Here is a 14,552-nt window from a genome sequence, read left to right as displayed (position 1 = left end):
AGCGTTTAATAGCGACAGCCGGTGGGGGGCTCGTGTGCGTCCTTCCCTTGCCTGGGATTGGCGGCCTCACCACGGAAGAATGGCCTAGCTAAAGGAGAGGCCACAAGTGAACGGCCACACCAATGGGATTCCCGACGGATCGAAATCATAAAAGGAAAGCCGGCAAGTTTCTCAAAATCCCTCTCTCTCTCTCCAACAAAAGGCTGCAGCCTGCATGAACTGAGTGACTTTTATATTTCCATCGGACAATACACTTATCCCCTAGATAACGATAGAGCTCATTTCTTATTGATTATTATTATACCCGCACTTCTAGATTTAGTATTGACGACACAGATTATCTGTATGTTTGCATTGATATTATTTTTGTGTATTTTTACTAATAAATACTGTTAAAAATAGTACCATCAGACTTCAACGGACCTCTCTATTTTTGCTGGTAAGTGACCCAGTTACAGGGTTCGTAACATGCCCAAAGACATTGTGCCGGCAGACATTGCTGGGTGAGAAATTGACTGTTCATTTGCACCTGCGATGAGGAAAGGTGTGTAAATGTTACTGCAGGAAGACAGCTCACCTGTGGGCACTGCAACTGAACTCATGTCAGCTCTGACTCCTGGTCATACCCCTTTACCGACTACCAATTTAAGGGATCGGGGCTGGGATCTTCCCTTGACTACGGGTTCCTAAGGGCTCTGTTCCTCAGAGGATCAGCGGGGGTGGTAGCAGTGAAGAACTGGAATTACTTCATTTGTGGGTAACTATCCTGGGAAACAGTACAATGAGGGGACTAGAAGCAATTAATCGGGAATTGGCAGAGTTAAGGCTCTACACACAACAGACCAGATATGCAGTAGATTATCAGTTGGCCCATTTGGGATGGGGGTATGCACAATAGTAGGAGACTATTATGCGTGTGTGCACACGTGTGCATGTGTGTGTGCGTGTGCATCCCTCTCCAGTTTTGTTTGGAGCCCGCTGGATTCGAACTTGGGAGCCTTAAATACTGGCTGTAAGATTCTCATGAGTAAGCTGGCAGTGCTCTTCTCAGCCCCCATTTAGTTGGTTATCATGGAATGATAAAGGAGGGAATAAGCTGTTAAAAGATGAATTTGTCCTGCTGTCATACAGGAATTTAGATGTGAAGCTACGCTGCGGGCTTCCTCGTCTTGCATGCAGGGTGTGGCAATCTAATTACAGTCGGCCCTCCTTATCCGCGGGGGATTGGTTCTGAGACACCCCCCCCCCCCCCCTGCGGATACCAAAAAACGTGGATGTTCAAGTCCCTTATTTAACCTGAATCAGTGTGGTGGTCTTTAGGACCCGGCGCAGCTCTGAATCCGCAGTGTATGTTCACGAAAACAATCACGATCACAACTGAAAATAAGGTGGAGTTAATAAAGCAATCAGAAAGAGGTGAAACACTATCGGTCATTGGAAAAGCGTTAGGCTACAGTCGGTCAACAATCGGAACAATTTTAATGGAGCATGTGAAAGGCCCTGCCCTGATGAAAGCTACAATTATTACTAAGCAATGCCGTGGTTTAATTATTGAAATATGTGTGTTTCTTAAGTGCTTTATATGCATTGAAAGGTAAAATATGTAGTATATACTAAGAAAAACGTTTGACAAACTGACGCTAAATAATGCTGGATGTACCTGTTCCAACTTCAAATCCGACTTAAAGAAAGACTCAGGAATGGAATTCATTCATAACCCGGGGACTGCCTGTACTTTTAAGTCATTTCTAGATTACTTATAATAGCTAATACAATGTAAATGCTATGTAAATCGTTGTTATACTGTATTGTTTAGGGAATAATGACAAGAAAAAAGTCTGTACATGCTCGAACAATGAGTGCTGGAGAGAGCTTCCGGGTTTTCCCGATCCATGGTTGGTTGAATCCGCGCATGCGGAATCTGCGGATAAGGAGGGCCAACTGTATACTCTGGAAATGCTGAACTAAGGTTAAAGGAACTAGCTAATCGCCCACATTGTTCTCGAGTGGCTGGCCTTTACTTCTGCCTTTAGACAGACAGACATACTTTATTGATCCCGAGGGAAACAGGGTTTCGTTACAGTCGCACCAAGAATAGTGTAGATATAGCAATATAAAATCATAAATAATTAAATAATGATAATGATAAGTAAATTATGACAAGTGGAAATAAGTCCAGGACCAGTACTATCACTGTTGCTTGTTCAGGGAGCATTGCTTGACAGGGCTTTGCAAGCACTGCAAAGTTTGTTAAGCAATCCTCCAAAAAGCTTGTACTTGCTTAAATAAAGAATTGTGGCTATCCACAGAAGTTGGCATATTGCATTTGTATCAAGTGTGTAAGAATCTCAAGAAAATGAACCAACATGACACAAGGAGCAATTTTTTCTACACTCTGTGGCGAGTATATGGAATGGCTGCCAGAGAAAGTGGTTGAAGCAGGTACTATAGTATTGTTTAAGAAGCACTTGAATAGGGACATAAAAATTAAGGGCCTGGAAATATATGGGCAAAATACAAGATATCTGGACTAGATAATAGTTGATATGTAGTTAATATGGACTCCTTGGGCCAAATGACATGTATCCATGTAGTACTGATCTATGACTGAATTCTAATAATATTCACAACTGAAGTTCACAAAAGTAAGTTCATGGGGACAAAGTCAATCACAGATGGTACAGGAGCCCATTAATTGCACGCCACAGCTTCAGTTCAGCTGAAGACAAGTGAACCTTGTGGAGCAGTGAGCAGAACATCAGCCCATCCCTTCCCTCTGGCCTTGATATCCTGACATTTCATTCTGGACCAGCACCTAAACTGGCCAAACCTCAGGTCATAAACCACAACCCTGCTGCATCGATAAGCTCTCAGGCCTGAGCTACACTGCCTCAAAAAGGAGCATCGAGATGGAATAGAGACAAAAAAAGTGGACAACAAAGTTATTGATTAGGAGAGGGTGCTGATGTATGATAGCTGAACGGTCCACCAAAGAACCAAGTGACACAGCCATCCACTTGCCCTCTCTGCAATGCAGAGCATCAAACCTGGTGTTAACTAGGCAGTCTCCTGTACATTAAAAAAACTAAAAGCAGAGGATGGTCACTTTGCAAATCACCTCTTCAGTCCACAAGAGTGTAAGATTAATACTCCAACCAAGTTACAGTACTCTATTTCTCTGTACAACTGAAGCCAAAAGAACCTCCAGGCATTCTTCAAATGCTCAGGACTCAACATTAATTAAACCATTTCAAATAACTGGTCTTTTTCTTAAATTTAAATTTTCTTAAATTCTCAACAAAATTTTCTTAAATAATTTAAGAAATAAATATGACATATTTCTGAAAATTTGGCGCCCTTACTTGCAAAAGATAGGATTAAATATATAGGTGCTCCGAAGATAAAGTTATTAGTCATCTGGGGAAAGAAACAAATACATATTAAAGCTACTTTGAATTCCATGGAGCATGTGGGGATTTTCCGATATCCAGGCAGTCTGTCTGTCTTCTTTCTTTCTTTGTTTTAGATAGGAATGCTAAGGGGGTAAGGGTTAAAGGGAAGAAGGAGGGCTGATATATATCATTATCCTACTATTCTATTTCATGCAATTATTTTAAAAAGATCAAATAAATTTTTTTTTTAAAATAACTGGTCTTTCCAGTTTGTCAGAATAAGATGGTTATAGGGACTGATAGATTCCACAGTATTTGCATGAGGTGGGGTGCAAGCTTGTAATTTTTAAGATGGTTACTTTTCACAATCGGGAAATCATTGAACAAGAGCACAATCTTTTTGCTCCACAGATTCTTGCTGGATTTTAACCAGCAACCTCCTTTATTTTAGATGTACGTGGCTCTGCTCTGGGAAGATTTCCCTTTTCCATTCTCTGCCCTCCCAAACACTGGCACGAGTCAGATTAGTTGTCTTCGCTATCCCTTCCTAGTTGACACCAATCCGTCATTTAACTTCCTGAAGTCTATCCTCCCTATTCCACTGAGTTGAAACATATCCATCCTTTACCATTCTGGACATGGAAATTTATTGACCCAAATCATTTACTCCAGTTCTCTCTAATAAACACCTAACTTGCTGAACATTTCTCTGCTTTTCTGTTTTTGTTGCACAAATTATTTGGCTGCCATCTGCTACACTGAAGACGCATACTTCAGAATGCTCTTTATCGATCCACAGCTCAGCATTCATACTACCATGCCCTCAAAGCTAATCAATAAACTTCTATACATTGGCCTCAATGTACAATTGGATCCTTGATTTCCTGACTTGCAGACCCCAGTCAGCTCCAAATGGCAATAACATTGCCTCCATGATCTCCATCAGCACAGGTGCACCACAAGGCTGTATGTTTCACCCCCCCCCCCCCCCCCGGTGATGAATCAGCATATAGGAGTGAGGTTGAGAATCTGTCTGAATTATGAGGTTGCTTGTATGGCACCACTCAATATCAGCAAGACCAAGGTGCTGATTATTGACTTCAGGAGAAGGAAACCAGAGGTCCACAAGTCAGTCCTCATTGGAGGATCAGAAGTGGAGAGGGTTAGCAAATTGAAATTCATAGATGTTGTCATTTCAGAGGACCTATACTGGGCCCAGAACACAACTGTAATTATGAAGAAAGCACAGCAGTGCCTCTACTTCCTTAGGAGTTTACAAACATTCAACATGGCATAGAAGAAACATAAAAAACATACAGCACAATACAGACCCTTCAACCCACAAAGCTGTGCCGAACATGTCCTTACATTAGAACTACCTAGGCTTTACCCATAGCCCTCTATTTTTATAAGCTCCATGTAACCATCCAGGAGTCTCTTAAAAGACCCTATCATTTCCACTTCCATCGCTACCGCAGGCAGCCCATTCCACGCACTCACCGCGTAAAAAACTTACCCCTGACATCTCCTCTGTACCTACTTCCAAGCACCTTGAAACTATGCCCTCTCATGCTAGCTATTTCAGCCCTGGGAAAAAGCCTCTGACTATCCACAATCAATGCCTCTCATTATCTTGTACACTTCTATCAGGTCACCTCTCATCCTCCGTCGCTCCAAGGAGAAAGGGCCAAGTTCATTTAACCTATTCTCATAAGACATGGTCCCCAATCTCCTCTGCACCCTTTCTATGGTTTCCACATCCTTCCTATAGTGAGGTGACCAGAATTGAGCACAGTACTCCAAGTGGGGTCTAACCAGGGTCCTATAACATTATCTCTTGGCTTTTAAACTCAATCTCACAATTGATGAATGCCAATTCACCGTATGTCTTCTTAACCACAGAGTTAACCTGCGCAGCAGCTTTGAATGATACCTGAGACTTTGACAAACTTCTGTAAACGTGCAGAGACTGGCTACGTCACAGCCTGGTATGGGAACACCAATGCCCATGAGTGGACATGGCACAATCCCTCCCCACCATTGAACACGTCTACACTAAATGCTGTTGCAGGAAAGCCGTACCCATTATCAGGGATCCCCACCACATAGGACACGTGCTGCTGTCATCAAGGTGGTACAGGAGCCTCAGGACTCATACCGCCAGGTTCAGGAACAGTTATAACCCCTTAAACATCAGACTTTTGAACCAACAGGGAAACCTCACTTTTCCCATCATTGAAATGTTCCCACAACTCACTTTCAAAGACTTCATCTCATGTTATCATACTTATTGCTTTCTTTTGTATTTGCAGTTTGTTGCCTTTTGCACACTGGTTGAATACCCAAATTGGTATGGTCTTTCATTGATTCTGTCATGGTTATTATCTTATATATTTACTGTCCACAGGAAAGTGAATCTCAGGGTTGTAAATGATGACATATAGGTACTTTGATAATAAATTTACTTTGAACTGTATTCCCAATTATGTGGCTGACTTTTGTGCTTCAACCTGCATCTGATGTTAATTCTTACACGTCCCTCCTCACAGCTGAGAGTGAGAGTGATCCTTTAATCAATGCCAATTTTTACTTAAAAACTGTTACCATAAATTCAGGGGTATAAGTCGACCCAAAGTAGAAGCCGACCCCCCATTTTCAAGGTTAAAAAAGTGACTTTTTCATGTAACCTTTGTATAAGCCAACCCCTTTTGCAGAGATTTTTGATTTAACCAGAAACGATCACAAGATCTCACATGCCAGTACTCAGCTTTGCCAGATCCGGAATCTGGAAATTTTGTGAACCAGTACCTGCTAAGAAAACAGGCCTACACATTGTAGAGCATTATAAGCAAATTCTTAATAAATAAATCAGGGAGGGAAATTTTGGATTAGCTTTCCGATGGAAAAGAATCCTCTGAAATGTAACCCCCGTAAAACCATTTAGCGCCCATCATAATCTTGTTAAAACTTAACACAGGGCGGAATCAATACGTGTACTCAGTATTGAGTTTGCGACCACCGTGTACAAAAGATTAAAATGAATGCGATATGATGTTGGTTTCAATCTGAAGGCTGTTGATTTTGCTAAAGGAATGAATAATTCTGCAGCTGCTAAGTTTAGTGTAAATGAGAAACAAGTGAGAGTGGAGAAAGGCAGAAGACACGCTGAGGGAAATGCCAAAGGCGAAATGTGCAAACCGCAGGAAAACATGCCAGTGGCCAGAACTGGAAGAAAAAGTGTATCACCAGTGATCATCTGGATACATTGAAAAATGATTCAAGTTCAAGCTTTGAAATGGGACGAAAAACACTGAGGTCAGCGAAAATGTCAAAGCTACACTAAGTTGGTGCACCCGATTTATGAATAGACGTGATCTTGTGTTGAGACAAAAAGATTGCTCAGAAAATTTCCACAGGGTGTTGTTGTTCACGTTCAAGGATGCTGCTGGATGGACAAAGCGAGTTGCTTGAAGTAGGTTAAAGAGGTGTGGCGTCAATGTCCTGAAGGTTTCAGGAAGGAAAAGTCGCTACTTGTCTGGGACATGTTCAAAGCGCACTTATCAGGTGAGACAAAAGCAGCATTGAAAGCTGAGAATACGGACATTGTAGTCATCCCCGGTGGTTTGAAGTCTGTACTCCAGCCACTATATGTGAATTTAAACAAACCATTCAAAGAATTTATTCATCGACAGTGGACGAATTTGACTCAATTCGACCTGTCTTCTGTGTATTCGTTTTTCCAAAGTTAGCACCCTCTGTATAAGCCGATCCCCTAATTTTAGGACCAAAATTTAGAGCCAAATTCTCGATTATACACTGGAATTTACGGTGCCTAGATCATTAGAGGTGCCTTGTTAACCCATGTTTCAACAGGTAGAATACAAGATTCATGTCTAAATTCTCCAGCTCAGTTATTTTATTCTTTGAATTCCTTCCTAAGAGTTATATAGCATTACACAGAAATTATTTTTTCTGATGATTTTCCAGTTATTGATTTTTCTCAACTCCCAGAAATGTTCTCCCTTCCACTTACATTTTTTTCCTTCTGAATCTTTGTTCATCTTACCATTTCCATGCCAAGCCAGTTTAAGCCAACTCAAGAAGTGCAAGAAAATTGGTTCCAAAGGATAGTGGCCACAGACCTGGTTAGGTGAGACCCATTTATCTTGCACAGGACTCATCCTAGAATTACATTGCTGAGCACATGTAGAATCCCCTATAATTTAATGACCCTTCTCCATGCAGCTGAGCCCCCCCCCCCCAATGTCCAATGAATTCAGGCTTTTTCCACTGAGGTTGGGTGACACATACCAAAGGTCATGGGTTAAGGGTGAAAAGTGAAAAGTTTAAGAGGAACACAAGAGGAAATTTCTTCAGAGGGTTGTGAAAGTGTGGAATGATTTGCCAGCAGTAGTGCTGCATGCAAGCTCGATTTCAACATTTGAAATTTAGAGATACATACATCAATTTAAATGATTTGGCAAGGATCATATGGGCCAAAGGGTCTATTTCTGTACTCTTTGACATTTTCTCTGATTTTCTTTCTCCCATCAATATTCAGAAATGGCTTCTAATGAGAGTGCTTGATACCCTCCCTATTGTCTGGCAGCTATCCGCCCTGTCAACACAGAGTGGTGATCACTGCTGTAATGTGGATTAATAATACTCGTAGTTTTGATAAGGATGGCTGAGTGTTGGATGTTGTTCAAGCTCAGGTTCCTTCCCGTGGTTGTCTGAAATTTTCTTAGTATTTCTACACAGCACATGATGTACTATCCACAGGTAGGATGCAATGGCTATCCTTCAGCGCATTTAATTAACTTAACATAGAAGTACCATAAACAGCATCTCTTCACCAAAGTCTTAAGTTTTGCACTCAGCAGTACTCCATACAACTCACTCCATGCTTTAATTAAACTCCCATATTCTTTCCAATATTCTGAAGTTTGAGTGTGCTCATTTTGGCAGTCATTAGATAATAACGGGGAAACTACAAACTATTAATTGTTAATTAATAATTAAAGTTAACTATAATTAACTATCTGATTAACTCTTCAACTGTTAGGCAAAAGTTCATTTACCATTGACAATACCAATGTTAAATGCCAAATGAAAAAAGTCTTAACTAGATTCCATATTGTGGTAAATACAATTTACAATTCTCAAACTACTTGCTCCTCTATCCCTGGTAGTTCAGCAATTAGAAAAAGAGCACAACAGATCTGCTATCAGAAAAGAGCAAAAAAAAAGCGCTTTTTAAACAACTGTACTTTGGTTGAAGCTTGATGAGATAACGTACTTCTTTAGGTTTCTTTGTAATTTTCTTGGAAATCTCCTTTAAACACCCTCTAGTGCAATTGCTGCTTCCTACACTCTGCACACTGCACTGCATACTGCACACTGCACACCAGTCATAAAGCAATAAGCAAAGAGTCAGGCTCTTCAGCTCAACTCATCCATTCCACCCATTACCTAAATAAGCTAGTCCCATTTACTTACAGTATGTTTGATCTAGATCCCTCCAAACATTTCCTATCCATGTGTCCAAATGTCTTGGAAAATGTTATAACTGTACCTACTTGCTTCTACCACTTCCTGACAGCATGTTTCATATACCCTTAGTGTCAAAAGTTGCCTCTCAGGTCACTATTAAATTTTTCCACATTCACTGAAACTTATGCCCTCTAATTTTGGACCCCACTAACTTAGAGAAAAGATTTTCATTCCATCCATGCCCCTCATGATTTGTAAACCTCTCTGATGTTACCACACAGCCTCCAACACTTCAACGGCAGCATAAAGGGTGCTTGCTTTCATTAGTCAAGGTACAGAATACAAGAGCAAGGAGGCCCTGGGTACAACATTATAGAATATTGCTTAGAATATTGTATGTAGTTCTGGTCAGTGCACTATGAAAAGGAAACTACTGTATTGAAGAAGATGCATAAGACATTAAGGAGAATTTTGTTAGGAATAGAATAGTTCAGCTCCAAAGAGAGACTTAATAGGCAGAGTTCATTTTCATTGGAGCAACAGAAGCCAGAAATGTAACTTGGTATAAACTTAATTCTATTAAAAGCAATAACCCCTTCTATATATACATACACGCATAAAAACCAGGGAGACAGAGGCTCATAGTCTCCAATTATAGACAGTTTAGATTTAATCGCAATACAGATGGAAGAATATTGTTGGCATTTAGGTCTTATCCTGTGGAATATTGCTCAGTCAAAAACATATACAGTCGGCCCTCCTTATCCACGAGGAATTGGTTCCAGGACCCCTCATGGATACCAAATTTTGCGGATGCTCAAGTCCCTTATTCAACCTGTCTCAGTGCAGTGGACATTAGGACCCAGCAGTGGAGATCTGAATCCACAGTGTTTCTGTTCACGAAAATAATCACAATCGCAATTGAAAATAAAGCGGAAATAATAAAGTGATTGGAAAAAGGTGAAAGTCGGTCAACGATCGGAACAATTTTAATGGATAAAGTGAGAAAGGCTGTGCCCCGATGAAAGCTACAATTATTACTAAGCAACGCAGTGGTTTAATTATTGGGTTTTGGGGTTTTGAGTTTTTGATCCTCACATCAACCCAGCACGGTAGAGAGTGCACGCGATAGCGGTCCATCATTTCATCAAACTTGGGAAGAAGTTCCCGAGCCCTGCGTTGAAACATATGTTCTTAAGTGTTTTATATGCATAGAAAGGTAAAATATATACTATATACTAAGACAAACATTTGACTAACTGATGCTAAATAATACCGGATGTACCTGTTCCGACTTACTTAGTAAGAGAACTTCCGATTTTTTTCAATCCTGATTCACGATGACCCACGCACATCCTCCCATATACTTTAAATCATCTCTAGATTACTTATAATACCTAATACAATGTAAATGCTATGTAAAATGGTTGTTAAACTGCATTGTTTAGGGTATAATGACAAGAAAAAGAAGTCTGTACATGCTCGAACAACGACTGCTGGAAGAGCACTTCCAGATTTTCGCAATTCTCGGTTGGTTGAATTCACGCATGCAGAATTCGCGGATAAGGAGGGCCAACTGTACCCTGGTAACCTTCAGGGTTCCAATGACAGTGGATATGACATATACCTGTTGTGGTGCTGGCACTTGCTGAACCACTGCAGACTGCACAGATGGTGGACCAGCAGCAGATGTTCGCAGGGTCACAGTTGTAGCCGAGTCTGATGCACCCTCTGTACTCTGCATGCTCGTTTCTATCAAAACAATAAAGATGTTAAAGGTGTAAATATAATAACCCAAAAATGAAGTGATATGGAATTGATAAGATTTATGGCCATTTCTGATCAAGCATAAATAATTTACCAAATTAAAGCAAAATTTAACATCAGAAGTTGTAATTTCTGCAATTATTTTATCATAGCGCAAATTAAGTTCTTTTGAGATGCTCTCAGAGTTTAAATACAACCTGCAGGGAAATGAGCCGGACAATGTACTAAGAAAAACTCCAAGAAAAAGTGAAAAGATAATTGACTAAAAGAAATATGTTATAAATGCTGGTTGAACAATTGAACTGGTTCTATATTACTGAAAGCTAATATAGTAAAATTAAGTACAGATTTGGTCTATGCACTGAGCTTTTTGGAACAACACTATACACTTCTATTCTTACCACTGTTCTTTCTTCCTACTAAACTCATTTTCTATCTATGCTACTAGTCTCTTATTGCATGGCTTCCAATTTGATTATCAGTACCATTATAAAATCCCCTTTCAAAAGTTCATATACACTTCAGATGCATTTCCTTCCTCTGTCTACAACTTCAAAAACAAACATCACCATTATTTGTTTGACAATTTGCATAATGCATGCTAATATTCTCTATTTCATCACATTTATCCAGTCAACAACACACACAAAATGCTGGTAGAACACAGCAGACTAGGCAGCATCTATAGGGAGAAGCGCTGTCGGCGTTTCGGGCCGAGACCCTTCACTGTCACCCTTGACACCATCTTTCTCTCCGTTGTTCAGACAAGGGTCAGACTTGAAGTTATTGGGTATACACTTGGATCAACTTTTTAATCTTAAATATTGCAAAACCTGATACTTCTCATCCTCAAGCCCCACATGCATCTTTTGGTGTTTGAAAGGTAGCTCAGGCTTTCCAAAATTTATCTAGTTTCTGGAACGTTACCAGCAAATAGGAAGGTAGAAATATATTAACACTACAGATGAAAGAGACAAAAAGACATTACTGATCTGTTTGCTTAACATAGTCTGGAACATGATTGAATTTATTAAGGATGGGGTAACAGAGCACCTAAAAAAAATCATAAGATGGTGTTGATCCCTTAGCATTTATGAAAAGGAAATCATGTTCACCCAATCTAAAAAGAGTTCACTGTGAAGGTCAAACACGAGGAAATCTGCAGATGCTGGAAATTCAAACAACAACACACACAAAATGCTGGTAGAACACAGCAGGCTAGGCAGCATCTATAGGGAGAAGCGATGTCGACGTCTCGACCTGAAACGTCGACATCGCTTCTCCCTATAGATGCTGCCTAGCCTGCTGTGTTCTACCAGCATTTTGTGTGTGTTGTTGTTCACTGTGAAGTTTGCTGGATGAAGCTTACAAACAGCAGATAAATTCTATTTAAATTATCAATTAATAATGCATTCCCAAAAAGAGTTATCAAGGAAAGGCTCGTGGGTTACTTAGAACATAGAAATTACAGCACAGGAACAGACCCTTCAGTCCACTGATGTTAACCACATTGAACTAGTAATTAAACATGTCTCTGAATTAGTCCCTTCTGACTAAGAGGTCCATATCTCACCGGTCTCCACACATTTAAGTTCCTATCTAAGAATCTCTTAAATACCTTTATCATATTTGCCTCCACTACCATCCAATGCAGCACATTCCATGCACTGAACCACCAGAATAAAAACTTGCCTCACACATTTCCTTTGATCTTGCCCCTCTCACCTTAAATACATGCCTTCTAGTATTAGATACCTCAGTCCTGGGGGAGAAAAAAAAGATACTGGCTGTTAACTCTACACTATTGATGCCTGTAATAATTACTTTTACATTATATGTCAATGATTTGGATGATGAAATTGATGGCTTTGTTGCAAAGTTTGCAGACATTGTGAAGATAGGTGGAGGGGCAGGTAGTTTTGAGGAATAGAGATGCTGCAGAAGGACTTGGATTAGGAGAATAGGTAAAGAAGTGGCAGACGGAGTAGTGTTGGGAAGTGTATGGTCATGCACATTCATAGAAGAAAAGAAAGGGTTGACCATTTTCTAAATGCACAGAAAATACAAAAACCTGAAGCGCAAAGGGATATTATACAGGATTCCACAAAGGTTAATTTGCAGGTCGAGTCTGTGGTGAGGAAGGCAAATGTAGTGTTAGCATTCATTTTACAAGAGGACTAGGATATACAAACAAGGATATAATGTTCAGACTTTATAAGGCACTGGTGAGGCTTCACTTGGAGTATTGTGAGTAGTTTTAGGCCCCTTACCTTAGAAAGGATGTGCTGAAACTGGAGACGTTTCAAAAGAGGATAACAAAAATGTTTCCAGGATTGAATGACTTGTCATATTGAAGAGCATTTGATAGTTCTGGGCCTGTATTCACTGGAATTCAGAAGAATGACGGGTGACCTCATTGAAACCTATTGAATGGTGTGAAGCCTTGATAGAGTGAATGTGTAGAGGATGGTGGGAGAGTCTAAGACTAGAGGACACAGCCTCCTTTTAGACAATAGGTGCAGGAGTAGGCCATTCGGCCCTTCTAGCCAGCACCGCCATTCACTGTGATCATGGCTGATCATACACAATCAGTACCCCGTTCCTGCCCTCTCCCCATATCCCCTGACCCCGCTATCTATAAGAGCTCTATCTAACTCTCTCTTGAATGCATCCAGAGACTTAGCCTCCACTGCCTTCTGAGGCAGAGCATTCCACATATCCACCACTCTCTGGGTAAAAAAGTTTTTCTGCATCTCAGTTCTAAATGGTCTACTCCTTATTCTTAAACTGTGGCCTCTAGTTCTGGACTCTCATCAGCGGGAACATGCTTCCTGCCTCCAGCATGTCCAATCCCTTAATAATCTTATATGTCTCAATCAGATCCCCTCTTATCCTTCTAAATTCCAGTGTATAGAACAGAGATTAGGAGGAATTTCTTTAGCCAGAGTGGTGACTCTGTGGAATTCCTTGCCATGGGCCATCTTTATGTATATTTAAAGCAAAGGTTGATAGATTCTTGCTTGGTCAGGGTATGAAGGGATATGGGTGGGCGTTTGGGAAGAGAGGAGATTCGGGAGGAGGGGAAGAATGGATCAGCCATGATGAAATGGTAGCGCAGACTTGATAGGCCAAATTTTACTCCTGTGTCTTATGGTTTTATAATCTCATAAACTTCTATCAAATCTCCAGAGAGAAAACAACACAAATTATTCTAACCTCTCCTCACAACGTTCTCAAATCCAGGCAGCATTTGAGTAAACTTCTTTTGTATCCTCTTCGAATCATACACATCCTTCCTTTTATAGGGTGACTAGGCTTAAATGCAGTATTCTAAATAAGTTGAGTGTAATATATATAGTGAGGATAGGAAGTAATGGGTCTTTTTGAAGCAGAGCAATATTCAGTATTCGTGCTAGTCTCTCTGCTGTAATGATAACTTAGATGAAATGATAGACATTACTTACCTAATATGAAAGGACAAAAAACAGCTGACAGGAACACCATCATTTACAAGTTCTTCGCTAAGTTTTAGCACCATCCTGTCTTGGAATTACTTCTTCATTACAGGATCAAATAACCCAACAACTCTTCATTATCTAGATGTAGTAGGCCAAGGCTCACATTAAAATACCTGAAAACAACTTGGTTGTGCAGCAGATGATAATCTTGATTAAAAATCCTTACCCTACAAATGCATAAACAATGTTCATAAGGGGTGGACCACGTGAAGCTACTAAGGGGAGGGTAAACTTTAAGTAATAAAACTGTTGCTGTGTGAACCCACAAGCTAGTAGGACTTTTCTGTACTTTAACACTTGAACCAAGTACTATCAAGGTTAAATGTAATTTGAACTGTATTGCAAGAGGCTTGGAGTACAAAAGGCAGGCTTACAGTTAATT

General features: G+C 40.3%; 1 protein-coding gene across 10 annotated transcripts in view; it reads right to left on the bottom strand.

Annotated features, from left to right (window-relative positions):
* Window positions 1-14,552, bottom strand: part of LOC132406298 (DNA-binding protein RFX2-like) — a 219,634-nt gene that overhangs the window by 157,434 nt on the left and 47,648 nt on the right. For 9 of the 10 annotated variants that reach the window (XM_059991762.1, XM_059991766.1, XM_059991758.1 and 6 more), the window contains one exon: window positions 10,513-10,637. In XM_059991762.1, coding sequence (XP_059847745.1) covers window positions 10,513-10,629 — 117 coding nt within the window. In that variant the 5' untranslated portion in view covers window positions 10,630-10,637. Of the gene's footprint in view, window positions 1-9,983; window positions 10,060-10,512; window positions 10,638-14,552 lie in introns of those variants that run through there. The other variant, XM_059991767.1, reaches the window with a different exon arrangement.

This window comes from Hypanus sabinus, chromosome 16 (genome assembly GCF_030144855.1).
Source record: "Hypanus sabinus isolate sHypSab1 chromosome 16, sHypSab1.hap1, whole genome shotgun sequence".
Classification (NCBI taxonomy): domain Eukaryota; kingdom Metazoa; phylum Chordata; class Chondrichthyes; order Myliobatiformes; family Dasyatidae; genus Hypanus; species Hypanus sabinus.
Note: the sequence above shows the minus strand (reverse complement) of the source record. Positions and strands in the feature narration are given on the sequence as shown.